The sequence below is a fragment of the Salvelinus alpinus genome, chromosome 5 (genome assembly GCF_045679555.1).
Source record: "Salvelinus alpinus chromosome 5, SLU_Salpinus.1, whole genome shotgun sequence".
In the NCBI taxonomy this organism is placed as follows: Eukaryota; Metazoa; Chordata; class Actinopteri; order Salmoniformes; family Salmonidae; genus Salvelinus; species Salvelinus alpinus.
In genome coordinates this window covers 95,938,931-95,962,873 of record NC_092090.1, presented here as the reverse complement: position 1 = coordinate 95,962,873, position 23,943 = coordinate 95,938,931, and the positions used below count along the sequence as shown (strand labels likewise).

The 23,943-nt window shown below is 45.5% G+C and overlaps 2 protein-coding genes across 6 annotated transcripts in view; one reads left to right on the top strand and one right to left on the bottom strand.

The window, feature by feature from the left end:
* The window catches only part of atosb (atos homolog b), a 43,107-nt gene that overhangs the window by 8,917 nt on the left and 10,247 nt on the right, over nucleotides 1-23,943 (top strand). For 2 of the 5 annotated variants that reach the window (XM_071404278.1, XM_071404282.1), the window contains exon 2: nucleotides 22,911-23,097. The gene's annotated coding sequence lies outside the window, so the exon portion shown is untranslated. Of the gene's footprint in view, nucleotides 1-16,345; nucleotides 16,454-22,910; nucleotides 23,098-23,943 lie in introns of all 5 variants that reach the window. The other 3 variants (XM_071404281.1, XM_071404279.1, XM_071404280.1) reach the window with 3 other exon arrangements.
* Nucleotides 3,229-9,842, bottom strand: LOC139575374 (putative uncharacterized protein DDB_G0282133). Its single transcript, XM_071400289.1, has 3 exons — nucleotides 9,661-9,842; nucleotides 3,384-6,015; nucleotides 3,229-3,240 (listed from the first exon to the last, which is right to left on the bottom strand). Exons 1-3 carry the CDS (start codon nucleotides 9,840-9,842, stop codon nucleotides 3,229-3,231), a joined length of 2,826 nt encoding a protein of 941 aa, XP_071256390.1.

The window sequence follows — 23,943 nt, the reverse complement described above, 5'->3', positions numbered from 1 at the left end:
CACACACACACGTTAATGTTTTTAAATGTACAGTACCAGTCAAAAGTTTGGACACCTACACATTCAATTGTTTTCACTATTATTCTACAATGTAGAAAATAGTAAAGACATCAAAAACTCTGAAATAACACATATGGAATCATGCAGTAACCAAAAATGTGTTAAACAAATCTAAATATTTTTATTTGAGATTCTTCAAAGTAGCCACCCTTTGCCTTGACAGCTTTGCACACTCTTGGCATTTTCTCAACCAGCTTCATGAGGTAGTCACCTGGAATGCATTTTAATTATCATGCGTGCCTTGTTAAAAGTTAATGTGGAATTTCATTCCTTAATTAATTTGAGCCAATCAGTTGTGTTGTGCCAAGGTAGGGTTGGTATACAGAAGATATTTGGTAAAAGACCAAGTCCATATTATGGCAAGAACAGAGAAACGACAGTCATATCAAATGTTATTTGTCACATGAGCCGAATACAACAGGTGTAGACCTTTACAGTGAAATACTTACTTACAAGCCCTTAATCAACAATGCAGTTTTTAGAAAAAATAAATGTTATGTAAAAGTAACAAACAATTGATCATTACTTTAAGACATGAAGGTCCGTCAATCCAGAAACATTTTAAGAACTTTGAAAGTTTCTTCAAGTGCAGTTGCAAAAACCATCAAGCTCTGTGATGAAATAGTCTCTCAAGAGGACCGAAACAGGAATGGAAGACCCAGTGTTACCTCTGCTGCAGAGGATAAGTTCATTAGTTACCAGACTCAGAAATCGGCAATTTACTGCACCTCCGATTGCAGCCCAAATAAATGCTTCACAGAGTTCAAGTAACAGACACAACTCAACATCAACTGTTCAGAGAAGACTGCGTGAATCAGACCTTCATGGTCGAATTGCTGCAAAGAAACCACTACTAAAGGACACCAATATAAGAAGAGACTTGCTTGGGCCAAGAAACAAGAGCAATGGACATTAGACCGGTGGAAATCTGTCCTTTTGCTCTGATGAGTCCAATTTTTTTATTTTTGGTTCCAAACTGCCGTGTTTTTGTGAGACGCAGAGTAGGTGAACGGATCTCTACATGTGTGGTTCCCACCGTGAAGCATGGAGGAGGCGGTGTGATTGTGTGGGGGTGCTTCGCTGGTGACAATCTCAGTGATTTACTTAGAATTCAAGGCACACTTAACCTAGCATGACAACCGCATCATTCTGCAGCGATTCGCCATCCCATCTGGTTTGCGCTTAGTGGGACTATCACTTGTTTTTCAACAGGACAATGACCCAAAACGCATCTCCAGGCTGTGTAAGGGCTATTTGACCAAGAAGGGGAGTGATGGAGTGCTGCATTTGATGACCTGGCCTCCACAATCACCCCACTTCAACCCAATTCAAGTGCTCAGCATATGTGTGAACTCCTTCAAGACTGTTGGAAAGGCATTCCAGGTGACTACCTCATGAAGCTGGTTGAGAGAATGCCAATTGTGTGCAAAGCTGTCATCAAGGCAAAGGGTGGCTATTTGAAGAATCTCACATGATTCCATGTGTTATTTCATAGTTTTGATGTCTTCACTATTATTCTACAATGTAGAATATAGTAAAAACTTTTGACTGGTACTGTATGTCAATTGTAAAGTATTTTGTCTGTAATGTCTTTTCGTTATGTGTTGGACCCCAGTAAGACTAGCTGTCTCCATTGGCGTCGGCTAATGGCGATCCTAATAAAAATCTAATCCCAAACCATAGCCCTAATCTTAACCACTCTGAATGAATACCCTTTGAGTTGTTTCTGTTAACCCTGTAACCATGCAGAATTTGTTCTGTAACCACGTGGAATTAATGCATAAAGTTCATCCATAATACATCAAATTTTGAAGGAATACTGTGAGATCAAAGTTTATTTGTAACGTGCGCCGAATACAACAGGTGTAAACCTTACAGTGAAATGCTGAATACAACAGGTGTAGACCTTACAGTGAAATGCTGAATACAACACGTGTAGGTAGACCTTACAGTGAAATGCTGAATACAACACGTGTAGGTAGACCTTACAGTGAAATGCTGAATACAACAGGTGTAGGTAGACCTTACAGTGAAATGCTGAATACAACAGGTGTAAACCTTACAGTGAAATGCTGAATACAACAGGTGTAAACCTTACAGTGAAATGCTGAATACAACAGGTGTAAACCTTACAGTGAAATGCTGAATACAACAGGTGTAAACCTTACAGTGAAATGCTGAATACAACAGGTGTAAACCTTACAGTGAAATGCTGAATACAACAGGTGTAGGTAAACCTTACAGTGAAATGCTGAATACAACAGGTGTAGGTAAACCTTACAGTGAAATGCTGAATACAACAGGTGTAGACCTTACGGTGAAATGTAGGTATGGTAAAGTGACTGCATATATGATAAACAGAGAGTAGCGTAAAAGAGGCATTGGCGGGTGGTGGGACACAATGTAGATAGCCCGGTTAGCCAATGTGCGGGGGCACCAGTTAGTTGCGCTAATTGAGGTAGTATGTACATGAATGTATAGTTAAAATGACTATGCATATTTGATAAACAGAGAGTAGCAGCAGCGTAAAAGAGGGGTTGGGGATCTTGTTTGAATAATCACTTCCTCTTTCGCTCTTTAAATAGCTCTTAAACGCCACACATTATGGAACCAGGCTCGTGACTAGTATACATTTAAAAATCACACACTACCAAAGTTAATAACTCTCCACTGGCTGGTTCTGACATGCCCCTTTGTTTTGACTCAACAAAACTTATGTTAGGACACACACACACACACACACGCGCGCGCACACACAGTCCTCTCTGTGTGTGGTTCTTGTTCATTAACATACAGTACCAAGGCCCGTGCCAAACCAAACCCCTTCGACTGTCAGACAGACGGAGAGAGAACACAGAGAAGAAAACAAGGGGGGACACACACACACACACACTATCCCCTACTATTCGTACTACAACACTTGAAATGTCTATCTGTTTTGAAACCTTTTTGCGGGATAGTCAACGAGGGGCTATGTGTTCTGAAGGGGCTTTCTACAAGGTGTTGCAGTATTTTCCAAAGGAATCATAAAAACCCTCCTATTGTGTGTGTGTTGATATGTAGACTTCTTGTCCCGTTTTAAATTTTTATTCTTGTCTATTAATGTTCTGTATTATGTCATGTTTTGTGTGGACCCCAGGAGAATTACCTGCAGCTTTCGTAAAACGGCTAATGGGGATCCTAACAGAGTGGAGAGGAGGATGTGATGGTTCACCGTGTTGAAGGCAGTGGAGATATATTATACATACATACATACATACATACATACATACATCACCCTCAAGTGTTTGGGAAAGAAGAGATACAGGTCTGTAGTTTCTGACGTCGGAGGAGTAGCGTTGGTTTCTGACGTCGGGGGAGTAGTGTTGGTTTCTGACGTCGGAGGAGTAGTGTTGGTTTCTGACGTCGGGGGAGTAGTGTTGGTTTCTGACGTCGGGGGAGTAGTGTTGGTTTCTGACGTCGGGGGAGTAGTGTTGGTTTCTGACGTCGGAGGAGTAGTGTTGGTTTCTGACGTCGGAGGAGGAGTAGTGTTGGTTTCTAACGTCGGAGGAGGAGTAGTGTTGGTTTCTAACGTCGGAGGAGGAGTAGTGTTGGTTTCTGACGGAGGAGGAGTAGTGTTGGTTTCTGACGTCGGAGGAGTAGTGTTGGTTTCTGACGTCGGAGGAGTAGTGTTGGTTTCTGACGTCGGAGGAGGAGTAGTGTTGGTTTCTAACGTCGGAGGAGGAGTAGTGTTGGTTTCTAACGTCGGAGGAGGAGTAGTGTTGGTTTCTGACGTCGGAGGAGTAGTGTTGGTTTCTGACGTCGGAGGAGTAGTGTTGGTTTCTGACGTCGGAGGAGGAGTAGTGTTGGTTTCTAACGTCGGAGGAGGAGTAGTGTTGGTTTCTAACGTCGGAGGAGGAGTAGTGTTGGTTTCTGACGTCGGAGGAGTAGTGTTGGTTTCTGACGTCGGAGGAGGAGTAGTGTTGGTTTCTGACGTCGGAGGAGGAGTAGTGTTGGGTTCTGACGTCGGAGGAGGAGTAGTGTTGGTTTCTGACGTCGGAGGAGGAGTAGTGTTGGTTTCTGACGTCGGAGGAGGAGTAGTGTTGGTTTCTGACGTCGGAGGAGGAGTAGTGTTGGTTTCTGACGTCGGAGGAGGAGTAGTGTTGGTTTCTGACGTCGGAGGAGGAGTAGTGTTGGTTTCTGACGTCGGAGGAGGAGTAGTGTTGGTTTCTGACGTCGGAGGAGGAGTAGTGTTGGTTTCTGACGTCGGAGGAGGAGTAGTGTTGGTTTCTGACGTCGGAGGAGGAGTAGTGTTGGTTTCTGACGTCGGAGGAGGAGTAGTGTTGGTTTCTGACGTCGGAGGAGGAGTAGTGTTGGTTTCTGACGTCGGAGGAGGAGTAGTGTTGGTTTCTGACGTCGGAGGAGGAGTAGTGTTGGTTTCTGACGTCGGAGGAGGAGTAGTGTTGGTTTCTGACGTCGGAGGAGGAGTAGTGTTGGTTTCTGACGTCGGAGGAGGAGTAGTGTTGGTTTCTGACGTCGGAGGAGGAGTAGTGTTGGTTTCTGACGTCGGAGGAGGAGTAGTGTTGGTTTCTGACGTCGGAGGAGGAGTAGTGTTGGTATCTGACGTCGGAGGAGGAGTAGTGTTGGTTTCTGACGTCGGAGGAGGAGTAGTGTTGGTTTCTGACGTCGGAGGAGTAGTGTGGGTTTCTGACGTCGGGGGAGTAGTGTTGGTTTCTGACGTCGGAGGAGTAGTGTTGGTTTCTGACGTCGGAGGAGTAGTGTTGGTTTCTGACGTCGGAGGAGTAGTGTTGGTTTCTGACGTCGGAGGAGGAGTAGTGTTGGTTTCTAACGTCGGAGGAGGAGTAGTGTTGGTTTCTGACGGAGGAGGAGTAGTGTTGGTTTCTGACGGAGGAGGAGTAGTGTTGGTTTCTGACGTCGGAGGAGGAGTAGTGTTGGTTTCTAACGTCGGAGGAGGAGTAGTGTTGGTTTCTGACGTCGGAGGAGTAGTGTTGGTTTCTGACGTCGGGGGAGTAGTGTTGGTTTCTGACGTCGGGGGAGTAGTGTTGGTTTCTGACGTCGGGGGAGTAGTGTTGGTTTCTGACGTCGGGGGAGTAGTGTTGGTTTCTGACGTCGGGGGAGTAGTGTTGGTTTCTGACGTCGGGGGAGTAGTGTTGGTTTCTGACGTCGGAGGAGTAGTGTTGGTTTCTGACGTCGGAGGAGTAGTGTTGGTTTCTGACATCGGGGGAGTAGTGTTGGTTTCTGACATCGGGGGAGTAGTGTTGGTTTCTGACGTCGGAGGAGTAGTGTTGGTTTCTAACGTCGGAGGAGGAGTAGTGTTGGTTTCTGACGTCGGAGGAGTAGTGTGGGTTTCTGACGTCGGGGGAGTAGTGTTGGTTTCTGACGTCGGAGGAGGAGTAGTGTTGGTTTCTGACGTCGGAGGAGTAGTGTTGGTTTCTGACGTCGGGGGAGTAGTGTTGGTTTCTGACGTCGGGGGAGTAGTGTTGGTTTATGACGTCGGAGGAGTAGTGTTGGTTTCTGACGTCGGAGGAGTAGTGTTGGTTTCTGACGTCGGAGGAGTAGTGTTGGTTTCTGACGTCGGAGGAGTAGTGTTGGTTTCTGACGTCGGAGGAGTAGTGTTGGTTTCTGACGTCGGACGAGTAGTGTTGGTTTCTGACGTCGGACGAGTAGTGTTGGTTTCTGACGTCGGAGGAGTAGTGTTGGTTTCTGACGTCGGAGGAGTAGTGTTGGTTTCTGACGTCGGAGGAGTAGTGTTGGTTTCTGACGTCGGAGGAGTAGTGTTGGTTTCTGACGTCGGGGGAGTAGTGTTGGTTTCTGACGTCGGAGGAGGAGTAGTGTTGGTTTCTGACGTCGGAGGAGGAGTAGTGTTGGTTTCTGACGTCGGAGGAGGAGTAGTGTTGGTTTCTGACGTCGGAGGAGTAGTGTTGGTTTCTTGATGAGTGGAGCGACTCTATCCATCTTGAAGTCAGAGGGGATGCAGCCAGGAAATAGGAATGTCAGAAGGCTTGCACCTTGCGGGGACACACAACACTCTTCTTCACTTATTCAGCTGTCCCCATAGGAGTACGCTTTTTGGTTCCAGGTCGAACCCTCTGTTCAAAGGGTTCTACATGTAAACCAAAACAGTTCTACTTGGAACCAAAAGGGTTCTACCTAAAATCAAGAAGGGTTCTTCAGAGTTCTCATATGGGGACAGGTGGAGAACCCTTTTAGGCCCTTGATAGCACCTTTTTTTTTAAAGTGCACTAAAAACACTGGGACGACACCAGGACGAGTGTGTAGGGCAGGGACGGTACCAGGACGAGTGTGTCGGGCCGGGACGGTACCAGTATCGCTATACTTGTTAGTATCGTGGCATGGAAATAAAACGTGAAGCAGATTGAACTTGTTTATGAAAACAGCCCTGATGTTGGAAACTAACATCATTATGTTGTCGTCTAGAGTCGCATGTATTCATTTCTCCCAAGTTATTGCACACAATATGTTACATACAGCAGGTTTTTAAATAACCAAAGTGTTTAGTCTGCTTCGTGTTTTTATTTTTGTCATTGGAAAAAATATTGTGACACTGGTATCGTCGTGTGTGTGAGAGAGACATGGTAACGTCAGTGAGTATGGGGTTTTCAGTGTAATCTCAAACCTTGTTGATTTATTAACTTGTTGATTTATTCCTCGCTGGGCGCAGACGTCAGTTCAACGTCTGGTTTTGATTCACGTTATGTTTTTATGTCACCATGTCATTGGATTTAGGTTGAAAGTTAGATAAAGAAAAGACCATGACTTTTTGAAAATCCAATCCGTTTTCTACGTTGATAAAACTACATCACACAACTTTTTTTCGGGGGGTTAAATGACGTGGCAGTAAGGTCTGTGCTTATATCTCTCTGAGGAACCAGATACCCTAGAATACATACTGTACTCAGCCATTAACTGGTAAAGAGGAACTAAGGTGAACATAAAGATCAATCCACACACAGGCACACACAGACACCACACACACATCGTTGGGGCTTATCCATGTTAGCTTGGGGGACAGTCAGGAGAGGTGAGGGTCTGTGGAAGCTCTAGCAAAGGAACAGTATGGTTAATCCTAACCACACACACACACACACAGCTAGACAGGCCCTAGTTGTTGCCATCGAGACAGCGTGGTGTTCTAAACACCGTGGGCGGACGCCCTAATGCAGGGATCATCAACTAGTTGAGCGGATGGTCGGGTGGCCCAGAACATAATTACAAATCATTTGTAGACCGCAAATTAACCGCAAGAAGACTAAACGGATATATTTGACTAAAACATAATCATTTTGAACCTTGCTTACATTAGTAAGTCTCTATGCATGGGAATACCTTTTTGCTCAGAACATTTTGGGGGGGGGGGGGCAAATTAAACCATTGCCAGTTGGGGAACCCTAGTGTGTGTGTGTGTGTGTGTGTGTGTGTGTGTGTGTGTGTGTGTGTGTGTGTGTGTGTGTGTGTGTGTGTGTGTGTGTGTGTGTGTGTGTGTGTGTGTGTGTGTGTGTGTGTGTGTGTGTGTGTGTGTGTGTGTGTGTGTGTGTGTGTGTGTGTGTGGACTTCTATTTTTAGCTTATTTTCAGCTGTACTCAGACACCCTTGAACAGGGGAGGGACTTGAGAGAAGAGGCCACACCCATTTTCATTATATGGAAGTTAACAGGGGTTCTTAAAGGGGTGTGTGTGTGTGTGTGTGTGTGTGTGTGTACATGTTGGATCCTAAATAACAGCGTTGTCTAGTGAGATACAAAAGTTCCTATTTAATTGTTTTCTCAGCTGAGGTGAAATATATGTTTTATTGAATATAGTGAGACCTGAGTACGAAAATACAAGCAGAAGACGAGCAGACAACAACATGAGTTTGACACACTTGAACCTCTACTGGAAACACAAGACCTTTCTGTCTGTCTTCCCCGTCTCTACTCTCCTCTCTATATTTGGAGGTGCTTAGCTGAAGAAGCTTCTCTTGTTTTGCAAGACACACACACATCACATCCTTTCTATGTACAAATAACAACCTAGGCCTAACACAGTGTTTCAGGAAATAACAGCTTCTGTTTTGCAAGCGTCTATTAATTCTGCTCCTACACACACTCTCTCACTCACACACACACACACACACACACCCCTTCTGTAAACCTCCCTAAACATGAGCTATGAGACAGGTTAGAGCATCTGGTTTAGTGTAACAGATGATTGACACCGTTGTGGGAAAGCTAACCGTGTGTGTTTTAAAAGTAACCGTTCCTAAATAGTTGCTGTCTGGTGCCTAAGAGAATGAAGATTCAGATATACATATCCCTTACACACTGAAACACACACACACACAGACAGAGGAAGGCTGTTTTTGGAGCGTTCTCTGTTTCTGCAAAAAAGGCAGAGCAGGTGGGCGGAACTTCGGCTTCCCCTAGCCAATCAGAGCCTCGGCTACTCCAGCTGACTCCCCACCCCCTTCTCCCAGCCAATCAGAAGCCAGCTCCTCACCCCCCTTCTTCTCTATATGTGTTCAGTGCTGACTGGAACTACCAGCTGGGAGGAAGAGAGATGAAAAGCAGAGACAGAGAAAAGGACAGAGGAGCTGAGAGAGAGGAGGCCTGACGACAGAGAAAGAGAGGCTACGGGGGGAGAGAGAGAGAGAATCTGAAGTCCACTGTTTGCTGATGATCTGGTGCTTCTGTCACCAACCAAGGAGGGCCAACAGCAGCACCTAGATCAAATCAAATTTTATTAGTCACATGCGCCAAATACAACAGGTGTAGTAGACCTTACAGTGAAATGCTGAATACAACAGGTGTAGTAGACCTTACAGTGAAATGCTGAATACAACAGGTGTAGTAGACCTTACAGTGAAATGCTGAATACAACAGGTGTAGTAGACCTTACAGTGAAATGCTGAATACAACAGGTGTAGTAGACCTTACAGTGAAATGCTGAATACAACAGGTGTAGTAGACCTTACAGTGAAATGCTGAATACAACAGGTGTAGTAGACCTTACAGTGAAATGCTGAATACAACAGGTGTAGTAGACCTTACAGTGAAATGCTGAATACAACAGGTGTAGTAGACCTTACAGTGAAATGCTGAATACAACAGGTGTAGTAGACCTTACAGTGAAATGCTGAATACAACAGGTGTAGTAGACCTTACAGTGAAATGCTTACTTACGAGCCCCTAACCAACTATGCAGTTTAAAAAATATATGGTTAAGAATAAGAAAGAAAAGTAACAAGTAATTAAAGAGCAGGAGTAAAATAACAACAGCAAGACTATATACAGGGGGGTACAGAGTCCATGTGCGGGGGCACCGGTTAGTTGAGGTAATATGTACATGTAGGTAGAGTTATTAATGTGACAATGCATAGATAACAAGAGAGTAGCAGCGGTGTAAAAGGGAATGCGAATAGTCTGGGTGGCAATTTGACTAGATGTTCAGGAGACTTATGACTTGGGGGTAGAAGCTGTTTAGAAGCCTCTTGGACCTAGACTTGGCGCTCCGGTACCGCTTGCCGTGCGGTAGCAGAGAGAACAGTCTATGACTAGGGTGGCTGGAGTCTTTGACCATTTTTAGGGCATTCCTCTGACACCACCTGGTATAGAGGTCCTGGATGGCAGGAAGCTTGGCCCAGGTGATGTACGGTGCCGTATGCACTACCTTCTGTAGTGCCTTGCGGTCGGAGGCCGAGCAGTTGCCATACCAGGCAGTGATGCAACCAGGCAGGATGTTCTCGATGGTGCAGCTGTAGAACCTTTTGAGGATCTGAGGACCCATACCAAGTATTTTCAGTCCCCTAAGGTGGTATAGGTTTTGTCATGCCCTCTTTATGACTGTCTTGGTGTGCTTGGACCATGTTAGTTTGTTGGTGACCATGTTAGTTTGTTGGTGACCATGTTAGTTTGTTGGTGACCATGTTAGTTTGTTGGTGATGTGGACATCAAGGAACTTGAATCTCTCAACCTTCTCCACTGCAGCCCCATCAATGTGAATGGGGTTGTGCTCTGTCCTCATTTTCCTGTAGTCCACAATCATCTCCTTTGTCTTGATCACAATGAGGGAGAGGTTGTTGTCCTGGCACCACACGGCCAGGTCTCTGACCTCCTCCCTCTAGGCTCTCGTCGTTGATCAGGCCTGCCACTGTTGTGTCATCGGCAAACTTAATGATGGTTTTGGAGTCGTGCCTGGCTGTGCAGTCATGGGTGAACAGGGAGTACAGGAGGGGACTGAGCACGCACCCCTGAGGGGCCCCTGTGTTGAGGATCAGCGTGGCGGATGTGTTGTTACCTACTCTTACCACCTAGGGGCGGCCTGTCAGGAAGTCCAGGATCCAGTTGCAGAGGGAGGTGTTTATTCACAGGGTCCTTAGCTTAGTGATGAGCTTTGAGGGTACTATGGTATTGAATGCTGAGCTGTAGTCAATGAATAGCATTCTCACATAGGTGTTCCTTTTGTCCAGGTGGGAAAGGGCAGTGTGAAGTGCAAGAGAGATTGCATCATCTGTGGATCTGTTGGTGGTATGCAAATTGGAGTGGGTCTAGGGTTTCTGGGATAGTGGTGTTGATGTGAGTCATGACCAGCCTTTCGAAGCACTTCATGGTTACAGATGTGAGTGCTATGGGTTGGTAGTCATTTAGGCAGGTTACCTTAGTGTTCTTGGGCACAGGCACTATGGTGGTCTGCTTAAAACATGTTGGTATTACAGACTCGGAGAGGTTGAAAATGTCAGTGAAGACACTTGCTAGTTGGTCAGCGCATGCTTGCAGTACACGTCCTTGTAATTCGTCTGGCCCTGCGGCCTTGTGAATGTTGACCTGTTTAAAGGTCTTACTCACATCGGCTGCGGAGAGCGTGATCACACAGTCTTCCAGAACAGCTGGTGTCTCATGCATGTTTCAGTGTTATTTGCCTCGAAGCGAGCATATAAGTAGTTTAGCTCGTCTGGTAGGCTCGTGTCACTGGGCAGTTCTCGGCTGTGCTTCCCTTTTTGTAGTCTGTAATGGTTTGCAAGCCCTGCCACATCCGACGAGCGTCAGATCTGGTGTAGTACGATTTGATCTCAGTCCTGTATTGACGCTTTGCCTGTGATTGTTCGTCTAAGGGCATAGCGGGATTTCTTATAAGTTTCCAGGTTAAGAGTCCTGCTCCTTGAAAGCGGCAGCTCTAGTCTTTAGCTCAGTGCGGATGTTGCCTGTAATCCATGGCTTCTGGTTGGGGTATGTACGTACTGTCACTGTGGGGACGACATCATCGATGTACTTATTGATGAAGCCAATGACAGATGTGGTGTACTCCTCAATGCCATCGGAGGAATAATCATATTCTAGTCTGTGCTAGCAAAACAGTCCTGTAGCTTAGCATCTGCTTCATCTGACCCCTTTTTTATTGATCTTTTTTATTGATCTAGTCACTGGTGCTTCTTGCTTCTTGCTTCTTTTGCTTGTAAGCAGGAAACAAGAGGATAGGATTTTGGTCATATTTGCCAAATGGAGGGTGAGGGAGCGCTTTGTACGTGTCTCTGTGTGTGGCGTAAAGGTGGTCCAGAGTAAAGGTGGTCCAAAGTAAAAAAAATGAATAATAATAATTCCCACCCCTCATTAAACTCCCCGGCTACTAGGAGTGCCGCCTCTGGGTGAGCGTTTTCTTATTTGGTTATGGCAGAGTACAGCTCATTCAATGCTGTCTTAGTGCCAGCCTCTGACTGTGGTGGTATGTAAACAGCTACGATAGATACAGATAAACTCTCTAGGTAGGTAGTGTGGTCTACAGCTTATCATGAGATACTCTACCTCAGGCAAGCAATAGCTTGAAACTTCCTTAGATATCGTGCACCAGCTGTTACAAAAATACATAGTCCGCTGCCCCTTGTCTTACCAGACGCCGCTGTTCTATCCTGCCGTATAACCAGCCAGCTGTATGTTGATAGTGTCGTCGTTCAGCCACATCTCTGTGAGGCATGAGGCCCCCCCCTTGCTTTTCCTTCACCCAAATCCAGACAGCTGATGCAAAAGCTGGATCCCTACAAATCAGCTGGGCTAGACAATCTGGACCCTCTCTTTCTAAAGGTATCCGCCAAAATTGTTGCAACCCCTATTACTAGACTATTCAACCTCTCTTTTGTATTGTCTGAGATCACCAAAGATTGGAAAGCTGCCGCGGTCATCCCCCTCTTCAAAGGGGGAGACACTCTGGACCCAAACTGTTATAGACCTATATCCATCCTGCACTGCCTTTCTAAAATCTTCGAAAGCCAAGTTAATAAACAGATCACCGACCATTTCGAATCCCACCGTACCTTCTCCGCTATGCAATCCGGTTTCCGAGCTGATCACGGGTGCACCTCAGCCAGGCACAAGGTACTAAACGATATCATAACCGCCATCGATAAAAGACTGTACTGTGCAGCTGTCTTCATTGCCCTGGCCAAGGCTTTCGACTCTGTCAATCACCGCATTATTATCGGCAGACTCAATAGCCTTGGCTTCTCAAATGACTGCCTCGCCTGGTTCACCAACTACTTCTCAGAGAGTTCAGTGTGTCAAATCGGAGGGCCTGTTTGTCCGGACCTCTGGCAGTCTATGGGGGTGCCACAGGGTTCAATTCTCGGGCCGACTCTTTTCTCTGTATACATCAAACATGTCGCCCTTGCTGCTGGTGATTCTCTGATCCACCTCTACGCGGACGACACCATTCTGTATACATCTGGCCCTCCTTTGAACACTGTGCTAACAAACCTCCAAACGAGCTTCAACGCCATACAACACTACTTCCGTGGCCTCCAACTGCTTTTAAATGCTAGTAAAACTAAATGCATGCTCTTCAACCGATTGCTGCCTGCACCCTCCCGCCTGACTAGCATCACTACTCTGGACGGTTCTGACCTAGAATATGTGGACAAATACCTAGGTGTCTGGTTAGACTGTAAACTCTCCTTCCAGACCCACATTAAGCATCTCCAATCCAAAATGAAATCTAGAATTGGCTTCCTATGTCGCAAACAAAGCCTCCTTCACTCATGCCGCCAAACATACCCTCGTAAAACTGACTATCCTACCGATCCTTGGCAATGTAATTTACAAAATAGCCCCCAATACTCTACTCAGCAAACTGGATCCAGTCTATCACAGTGCCATCCGTTTTATCACCAAAGCCCCATTTACTACCCACCACTGCGACCTGTATGCTCTCATTGGCTGGCCCTCACTACATATACATCGCCAAACCCACTGGCTCCAGGTCATCTATGTCTTTGCTAGGTAAAGCCCCGCCTTACCTCAGCTCACTGGTCACCATAGCAACACCATCCCATAGCACGCGCTCCAGCAGGTATATTTCACTGGTCATCCCCAAAGCCAACACTTCCTTTGGCTGCCTTTCCTTCCAATTTTCTGCTGCCAATGACTGGAACGAATTGCAAAATTCTCTGAAGCTGGAGACTTATATCTCCCTCTCTAACTTTAAGCATCAGCTGTCTGAGCAGCTTACCGATCACTGTACATGTACACAGCCAATCTGTAAATAGCACACCCAACTACTTCATCCCCATATTATTACTTTCCCTCTTGCTCTTTTGCACCCCAGTATCTCTACTTGCACATCATCATCTGCACATCTATCACTCCAGTATTAATGCTAAATTGTAATTATTTTTAGATTTTTCTATTGTGTTATTGACTGTATGTTTGTTTGTGTAACTCTGTTTTTTGTCGCTCTGCTTTGCTGTATCTTGACCAGGTCACAGTTGTAAATGAGAACTTGTTCTCAACTGGCCATCCTGGTTAAATAAAGGTGAAATAAAAATATATATAAAAAAACATTAAAAGCACAAGATATTACAATTTTGAATATCTCGTTGGTAGTTTAATCTTCCCCGTAGGTCATTTATTTTATTGTCCAAAGATTGCACGTTTGCTAGCAGAATGGAAGGAAGTGGGGGTTTATTCAATCGCCTACGAATTCTCAGAAGGCAGCCCGCCCTCCGGCCCCTTTTTCTCCGCCTCCTCTTAACGCAAATCACGGGGATCTGGGCCTGTTCCCGAGAAAGCAGTATATTGTTCGCGTTGACCTCGTCAGACTCGTTAACCCTCCTGTTGTCTTCGTTTCATGTTAATTAATTCTGTCTTCCCGGTTCAAAATGACCATCCCCATTATAGATGATTATAAATCCATAATAATACATATATTATCACCTAATATTGTGTTAGATCTTTTTATCAACTTAAGTTCTTGTGAACATTACAAGTTTTGAACTTCTATTTGCTATTTATGGCCTGTAGGCCTTATTGACCTCAGCTCATGCAACTCGTTTTTGAGTTTTAAAAAAGCATAATGTATGGATTATTTTGACTATAGCAAATACTCAGATGAAACATATTGTGCTATTTATCACAGACTACTTTGTGTCAAAGTATAACAAGGACTCTCTCCTCCTCACCAGTGTCATGATCAAAGATATGATCAAGAGCCTCACATACAGTATATTGTTTGGTCATTGTGCTGCCACAGAATGAATTGTGAGCAAGTCCTCAAAAAACCTTTATATACCAGAGCTGCGAGAAAAGTTCTATATATTATTGAAACAATGTTGTGATTTTTTGTGAGAATGCCAAAATGTGTGATTCCCTTCGGGGAATTATTCTATTGGGGAAAGGTTCCCGTGGGGGTTGCCATGGAAGCCAAGAAGGGGAGTGAGGTGTGTGTGTGTGTGTGTGTGTGTGTGTGTGTGTGTGTGTGTGTGTGTGTGTGTGTGTGTGTGTGTGTGTGTGTGTGTGTGTGTGTGTGTGTGTGTGTGTGTGTGTGTGTGTGTGTGTGTGTGTGTGTGTGTGTGTGTGTGTGCTCAAACACACATGCATGTTGGGGTCTGGGAGAGGAAGTGTGTCCATCTGATTGGGCATGTGCCTGAACTCAATTTTATACACCCTTTCATTTCTAATGACCGGTCATTTTTTGACACCACAAGTGTACAAAAGTTAAATAAAACACCCAAAATGTATTGAAAATCATCCAAATGTATTTTGTTTGTTCAGATGCCCTGTGTGGACAAAGTCATGGAACCTGATGACAATCAGATTAAATGAACAGCGTTTTTCAGAGAGAGAGAGAACTTGTAAATTCGACCGGAACACAACAGGAGGGTTAATGGGGGGAAAAAATGATTCTGCCAGTCCGTGGTGAGTAATCGCAGTCCTCATGTCCAGAAGTTATTTTTGGTTGCGGCAACATTATGTACAAAATAAGTTATAAAAAAACCATCTGCCTTCTTCTCCGGCGCCATCACTTATCTTCTGCACATCACAACACTGTATATAGACATAATATGACATTTAAAATGTCTTTATTCTTTTGGAACTTCTGTCAGTGTAATGTTAATTTTTATTGTTTATTTCACTTTTTGTTTATTTTCTTCTTCACTTGCTTTGGAAATGTTAACATATGTTTCCCATACCAATAAAGCCCTTGAATTGGGGAGGGCTACAGGGGGAGAGAAAGAGGGGCTACAGGGGGAGAGAAGGAGGGGCTACAGGGGGAGAGAAGGAGGGGCTACAGGGGGAGAGAAGGAGGGGCTACAGGGGGAGAGAAGGAGGGGCTACAGGGGGAGAGAAGGAGGGGCTACAGGGGGAGAGAAGGAGGGGCTACAGGGGGAGAGAAGGAGGGGCTACAGGGGGAGAGAAGGAGGGGCTACAGGGGGAGAGAAGGAGGGGCTACAGGGGGAGAGAAGGAGGGGCTACAGGGGGAGAGAAGGAGGGGCTACAGGGGGAGAGAAGGAGGGGCTACAGGGGGAGAGAAAGAGGGTCTACGGGGGAAGAGAAGGAGAGAAAGAAGGGCTACAGGGGAAGAGAAGGAGAGAAAGAGGGGCTACAGGGGAAGAGAAGGAGAGAAAGAGGGGGACAGGGGAAGAGAAGGAGAGAAAGAGGGGGACAGGGGAAGAGAAGGAGAGAAAGAGGGGCTACAGGGGAAGAGAAGGAGCCAGTGAACAGCCTTCATTGTTGTCAAGTTATTTGGGAGGACTGAAAGAAAGAGAGCGCGAGAGAGTGGAGGAAGGGGGATGGGGAAGCAGAGTGAGCAAGCAAGAGAGGTGGGAGGGGGTTTGTGTGCATGTACGTGTTAGAGTGACTGAGGAAGCAAGAGGGATAGAGTTAATGGTGTTGGGCATACCAGGACATCACAGGAGGGGAGGGGAGCAGAAACGGCCTCTACAGCACTAGAGCAACCTGATCAGCACTGGCCTTGGGAACAACGTTTTCACACAGGACTGTTTCTCTCTTAAACACTCTATTCAGGCAGAGGAGGCCAAGCAAGGAATAAATAGTGAAGAGATGGAGTGAAGGCAAGCTGACCTGCTATACATAACTCTCAGCTGAAAGAGAGAGAGACACCATTCACCAGAGGTACTTAGCTGTGTGTCTGTGAGGGTGAGAATGATAATGGAGAGAGAGAAGCCTTAGCTGTGTCTCTGTGAGACTGATAACGGAGAGAGAATCCTTAGCTGTGTGTCTGTGAGGGTGAGAATGATAATGGAGAGAGAAGCCTTAGCTGTGTCTCTGTGAGAATGATAATGGAGAGAGAATCCTTAGCTGTGTGTCTGTGAGGGTGAGAATGATAATGGAGAGAGAAGCCTTAGCTGTGTCTCTGTGAGGGTGAGAATGATAATGGAGAGAGAGAGAAGCCTTAGCTGTGTGTCTGTGAGGGTGAGAATGATAATGGAGAGAGAAGCCTTAGCTGTGTGTCTGTGAGGGTGAGAATGATAATGGAGAGAGAGAAGCCTTAGCTGTGTCTCTGTGAGGGTGAGAATGATAATGGAGAGAGAAGCCTTAGCTGTGTCTCTGTGAGGGAGAGTCATAAGCTGCTAGCTATGTTCCTGTTGTCTGTCTGTGTTGTCAGTGTCAGGAGGCCTGGCACTCAGCAGCTCCTAAAATGGCCTCATAGAAGAGAGAGAGAGAGACCCCTGTCAAGCAGCATTCTCAGCAACTATCCAACTGAGCTGTTGGCTTAGCTAAGACCCCCATATTTCTCTCTCTTGCTCTCTCTCTCTCCATTTCTCAGTTCAATTCAAAGGGGATTTATTGGCATGGGAAACGTATGTTTACATAGCCAAAGCAAGTGAAATAAACAATGAACACAAAAGTGAAATAAACAGAAATTGCCAACAAACACATTACACACACAAAATATGTATCTTTCCTCTCTGTTCTGTTTTCTCTCGGTTCTGTTGGTTCTCTCTGTTTGTAGTCTGTCATTACATCCCTCCCTCCCCCTGTTCACGACGACGTCACATTCTAACACTGTGGCTCACGCTAACCTACAGTGCATTCGGAAAGAATTCAGACCCCTTTTCCGCATTTTGTTACATTATCTCTTAGAATAAGGCTCTAATGTATTAGCAATCTACACACACTACCCCATAATTGCAAATGTATAAACAGAAATACCTTATTTACAGATCTTTTGCTATGAGACTCGAAATTGAGCTCAGGTTTATCCTGTTTCCATTGATCATCCTTGAGATGTTTCTACAACTTGATTGGAGTCTACTGTACCTGTGGTAAATTCAATTGATTGGACATGATTTGGAAAGGCACACAGCTGTCTATATAAGGTTCCACAGTTGACAGTGCATGTCAGAGCAAAAACCAAGAGATGAGGTTGAAGGAATTGTCCGTAGAGCTCCGAGACAGGATTGTGTCGAGGCACAGATCTGGGGAAGGGTACCAAAACATTTGTGCTGCATTGAATTTCCCCAAGAACACAGTGGCCTCCATCATTCTTAAATGGAAGAAGTTTGTAACCACCAAGACTCTTCCTAGAGCTGGCCGCTCTGCCAAACTGAGCAATCAGGGAAGAAGGGCCTTGGTCAGGAAGGTGACCAAGAACACGATGGTCACTCTGAAAGAGCTCCAGAGTTCCTCTCTGGAGGAAGAGGACAACCATCAGAAGGACAACCATCTCTGCAGCACTCCACCAATCAGGTCTTTACGGTAGAGTGACCAGACGGAATCCACTCCTCAGTAAAAGGCACATGACAGAGAGATCCTTGATGAAAACCTGCTCCAGAGAGCTCAGGACCTCAGACTGGGGAGAAGGTTCACCTTCCAACAGGACAACGACCCTAAGCACACAGCCAAGACAACGCAGGAGTGGCTTCGGGACATGTCTCTGAATGTCCTTGAGTGGCCCAGCCAGAGCCCAGACTTGAAACCGATTTAATGCCTCTGGAGAGACCTGGAAATATCTGTGCAGCGATGCTCTCCATCCAAACAGACAGAGCTTGAGAGGATCTGCAGAGAAGAATTGTGAGAAACTTTCCAAATACAGGTGTGCCAAGCTTGTAGCGTCATACCCAAGAAGACTTGAGGCTGTAATCGCTGCTAAAGGTTTTTCAACAAAGTACTCAGTAAAGGGTCTGAATACTTATGTGAATGTTATATTTCAGTTTTTTTTTTTTATATATATATACATTTGCAAAAAAATATCTATAAACCTGTTTTTGCTTTGTCATTATGGGGTATTCTGTGTAGATTGATTTTAGTCCATTATATAATAAGGCTGTAAGGTAACAGTGGAAAAAGTCAAGGGGTTTGAATTCTTTCCGAATGCACTGTAAATCCCATCAAACTTTGATAGTGTCAAAATCATGTCAAATAAAATGTTATTTGTCACATGCTTCGTAAACCACAGGTGTAGACTGACAGTGAAATACTTATGGGCCGTTTTCCAACCATGCAGAGTTAAGATGAAAAATGTAATAAAAAGATTACTGAGTCAATGTGCAGGGGTACGAGGTAATAACATGGCTATATACAGGGAGTACCAGGGGTACGAGGTAATAACAAGGCTATATACAGGGAGTACCAGGGGTACGAGGTAATAACATGGCTGTATACAGGGAGTACCAGGGGTACGAGGTAATAACAAGGCTATATACAGGGAGTACGAGGTAATAACAAGGCTATATACAGGGAGTACCAGGTCATTAACAAGGCTATATACAGGGAGTACCAGGGGTACGAGGTAATAACATGGCTGTATACAGGGAGTACCAGGGGTACGAGGTAATAACATGGCTATATACAGGGAGTACCAGGAGTACGAGGTAATAACATGGCTATATACAGGGAGTACCAGGGGTACGAGGTAATAACATGGCTATATACAGGGAGTACCAGGTCATTAACAAGGCTATATACAGGGAGTACCAGGGGTACGAGGTAATAACAAGGCTATATACAGGGAGTACCAGGGGTACGAGGTAATAACAAGTCTGTATACAGGGAGTACCAGGTGTACGAGGTAATAACATGGCTATATACAGGGAGTACCAGGTCATTAACAAGGCTATATACAGGGAGTACCAGGGGTACGAGGTCATAACACGGCTATATACAGGGAGTACCAGGGGTACGAGGTAATAACATGGCTGTATACAGGGAGTACCAGGTCATTAACAAGGCTGTATACAGGGAGTACCAGGGGTACGAGGTCATTAACAAGGCTGTATACAGGGAGTACGAGGTAATAACATGGCTGTATACAGGGAGTACGAGGTAATAACACGGCTATATACAGGGAGTACCAGGGGTACGAGGTAATAACATGGCTGTATACAGGGAGTACCAGGGGTACGAGGTAATAACAAGGCTGTATACAGGGAGTACGAGGTAATAACATGGCTATATACAGGGAGTACCAGGGGTACGAGGTCATTAACAAGGCTGTATACAGGGAGTACCAGGGGTACGAGGTAATAACATGGCTGTATACAGGGAGTACCAGGGGTACGAGGTAATAACATGGCTATATACAGGGAGTACCAGGGGTACGAGGTAATAACATGGCTATATACAGGGAGTACCAGGAGTACGAGGTAATAACAAGGCTGTATACAGGGAGTACCAGGGGTACGAGGTAATAACAAGGCTGTATACAGGAAGTACCAGGGGTACGAGGTAATAACAAGGCTGTATACAGGGAGTACCAGGGGTACGAGGTAATAACAAGGCTGTATACAGGGAGTACCAGGGGTACGAGGTAATAACATGGCTGTATACAGGGAGTACCAGGTCATTAACAAGGCTGTATACAGGGAGTACCAGGGGTACGAGGTCATTAACAAGGCTGTATACAGGGAGTACGAGGTAATAACATGGCTGTATACAGGGAGTACGAGGTAATAACACGGCTATATACAGGGAGTACCAGGGGTACGAGGTAATAACATGGCTGTATACAGGGAGTACCAGGGGTACGAGGTAATAACATGGCTGTATACAGGGAGTACCAGGGGTACGAGGTAATAACAAGGCTGTATACAGGGAGTACGAGGTAATAACATGGCTATATACAGGGAGTACCAGGGGTACGAGGTCATTAACAAGGCTGTATACAGGGAGTACCAGGGGTACGAGGTAATAACATGGCTGTATACAGGGAGTACCAGGGGTACGAGGTAATAACATGGCTATATACATGGAGTACCAGGGGTACGAGGTAATAACATGGCTATATACAGGGAGTACCAGGGGTACGAGGTAATAACATGGCTGTATACAGGGAGTACCAGGAGTACGAGGTAATAACAAGGCTGTATACAGGGAGTACCAGGAGTACGAGGTAATAACATGGCTATATACAGGGAGTACCAGGAGTACGAGGTAATAACAAGGCTGTATACAGGGAGTACCAGGTAATAACATGGCTATATACAGGGAGTACCAGGGGTACGAGGTCATTAACAAGGCTGTATACAGGGAGTACGAGGGGTACGAGGTAATAACATGGCTGTATACAGGGAGTACCAGGAGTACGAGGTAATAACAAGGCTGTATACAGGGAGTACCAGGAGTACGAGGTAATAACATGGCTATATACAGGGAGTACCAGGAGTACGAGGTAATAACAAGGCTGTATACAGGGAGTACCAGGGGTACGAGGTAATAACAAGGCTGTATACAGGGAGTACCAGGGGTACGAGGTAATAACAAGGCTGTATACAGGGAGTACCAGGGGTACGAGGTAATAACAAGGCTGTATACAGGGAGTACCAGGGGTACGAGGTAATAACAAGGCTGTATACAGGGAGTACCAGGGGTACGAGGTAATAACAAGGCTGTATACAGGGAGTACCAGGGGTACGAGGTAATAACAAGGCTGTATACAGGGAGTACCAGGGGTACGAGGTAATAACAAGGCTGTATACAGGGAGTACCAGGGGTACGAGGTAATAACAAGGCTGTATACAGGGAGTACCAGGGGTACGAGGTAATAACACGGCTATATACAGGGAGTACCAGGGGTACGAGGTAATAACACGGCTATATACAGGGAGTACCAGGGGTACGAGGTAATAACATGGCTATATACAGGGAGTACCAGGGGTACGAGGTAATAACATGGCTGTATACAGGGAGTACCAGGGGTACGAGGTAATAACATGGCTGTATACAGGGAGTACGAGGTAATAACAAGGCTATATACAGGGAGTACCAGGGGTACGAGGTAATAACATGGCTGTATACAGGGAGTACGAGGTAATAACAAGGCTATATACAGTACCAGTACTGAGTCTATGTGCAGGGGTATAATGGTAATAACATGGCTATAAGGCCCAGTACTGAGTCGATGTAAAGGGGTACGAGGTAATAACGAGGCTATATACAGTACATATAGGTACGTGTAAAGTGACTAGGCAACAGGATAGATAATAGTGTGTGTGTGTGACAATTTTTGGGGGGCCTTCCTCTGACCCCTGCTGGTGTAGAGGTCCTGGAAGGCAGGGATCTTGGCCCCAGTGATGTGCCGTTGTCAGATGCCAAGCAGTTGCCGTACCAAGTGGTGATGCAACCAGTCAAGATGTCCTCAATGGTGGAGCTGTAGAACACACTGAGGATCTGAGGGCCAAATCTGTTCAGTCTGCTGATTCTCTCTGATGTCATGCACACTACAGGAACACTAGAGACATGCTCTCTCTCTGTACCTCTCTCTCTCTCTCTCTCTTTACCTCTCAATTCAAGGGGCTTTATTGGCATGGGAAACATGTGTTAACATTGCCAAAGCAAGTGAGGTAGATAATATAGAGAAGTGAAATAAACAATAAAAATGAACAGTAAACATTACACATACAGAAGTTTCAAAACAATAAAGACATTACACATCTCTCTCTTTACCTCTCTCTCTCTTTCTCTCTCTTTACCTTTCTCTCTCCCTCTCTCTATTTATATATGATATGTCAGCCGTTCATAAATATCTTGTCATCGTCAGCTCTTCTCCCATCAGGTCACGTGATAACTTGCTCGTGTTCCATATTCCATGTAAGATGGTACTTGGAGGGTTCATCGGTTGCTCGTTGCAACATTACTGAAGTTGAAACTGATCTGCTGGTAATTTCATCTCTGCCAAAAGGAGATGTTAGAGGTAGTATTTTTAATCACTGTAATATAAATATAATTTAGCTGCATTTGTTGGAATCCCAGCATTTATATTCTGTTCACATTTATGGTGCCCATGTCACGTTGACCTTCTGCAGGGGCCATCTTGTTTCGTTCTAGGATGTTTTCTTGGAACAGTATCTTTCTCTCTCTGTGGGGGAGCACAAAGGGCCTGTTGTCAAGGCTGCAGGTTGTCATGGAAGCAGCTTGTTCATGGGAGCATGTTCTGGTCCAAAGGTTCAGCTTATTTGACTGGTTCATCTCTGCAATAAAAATATATTTTTCAGGAATTCCCTGATGGCCTGAATTATCTACTGAGGGGTTCCGTCACTGCAAGGTCCTGATAGAATGGTCCATAGGTTGACTCTGATCAATCAGTTAATTTATTAATGAAGCTAATTCTCTCTCTCTCTCCTGTCTCTAGGGATTCTCTGTGGAATGACCGTGTCATGATGCAGTCGCTGAGTCTCACCCCGCACCCAGGTGACGAGGGAGGGTGTCTCCGGCTGTCGGCCAATCACAGAAGGTGCTTTAGGATAGTCACTTCCTGTTTGTGTTCATCAATACTTCCTCTCGGAACCCTCCAGCCTCACTGACGTCCCGCCCCCTTGGTGAGTAGGCCACTCAAAGTAGCCTACTTTCAGCCAACACTTCTTAGAGAATCTATATTTTATTTTCTCTCTGTCTGTCTGTCTGTCTGTCTGTCTGTCTGTCTGTCTGTCTGTCTGTCTGTCTGTCTGTCTGTCTGTCTGTCTGTCTGTCTCTCTCTGTCTTTTGTTCTGGCTCTCTCTCTCTCTTGTTCTGTCACTGTCTCTGTCTCGCTCTGCCTGTCTCTCTCTCTAATTTCTCTCTCCAGGCCAAAGTGCCAAGGTTCTGGTCTAGAAGCACGGTTTCGACTGCTCCTACAGTTTTGCTTAGGTACTGCAGTTTAACTGACACCAGGTCCAGACCCATTTCCAATTAGATACTTTAGTCATCCCCTTTGTGCACAAAGCAATATTGAATGATTCAAATCATTGAAATGTTCTTGGATGACGAGATGACATCGTCGCTGCTCGCACGGCTCCCTGTGCACACTGAGTGCTAGTGCTCATGTGATGTTAGTCTGTGTAAACCGGATGCAGCCCGGATATAAACAGTCCATGAATTGGCGTATGCGCACTTGAGTAGATTACCTCTCAAACAACAGGTCGGACATGTTGGACACAGTTTCCAGTTCTTTATTAAACCTCAGTGCTCCAAGCGGTAGGTAGTTCCTGTGTCCATCTCTTCCATCACTTCCTCTTCCTCCTGAAGCCCCGCCCCTTCCCGTGTGGCTGTGTGGGGATACTGGTGCTAGCTGCCACATGTCGTAACCGTGGTGATGGATAGGTAACTGTGGTAGGAGTCTGTGGGCACAGCTTTCTGATGTTGTGCCAGGTGTTGACGGGTCAGGAGGGTATCGTCAGGCACAGAGC

Coding starts and splice junctions, on each gene's coding strand:
- LOC139575374 (XM_071400289.1), bottom strand. CDS start 9,842: ATGGGTCCTCAGATCCTCAAAAGGTTCTACAGCTGCACCATCGAGAAC. Junction 6,016..9,660: donor ATCCAGGACCTCTATACCAG/GTGGTGTCAGAG, acceptor TCTGACTTCAAG/ATGGATAGAGTCGCTCCACT.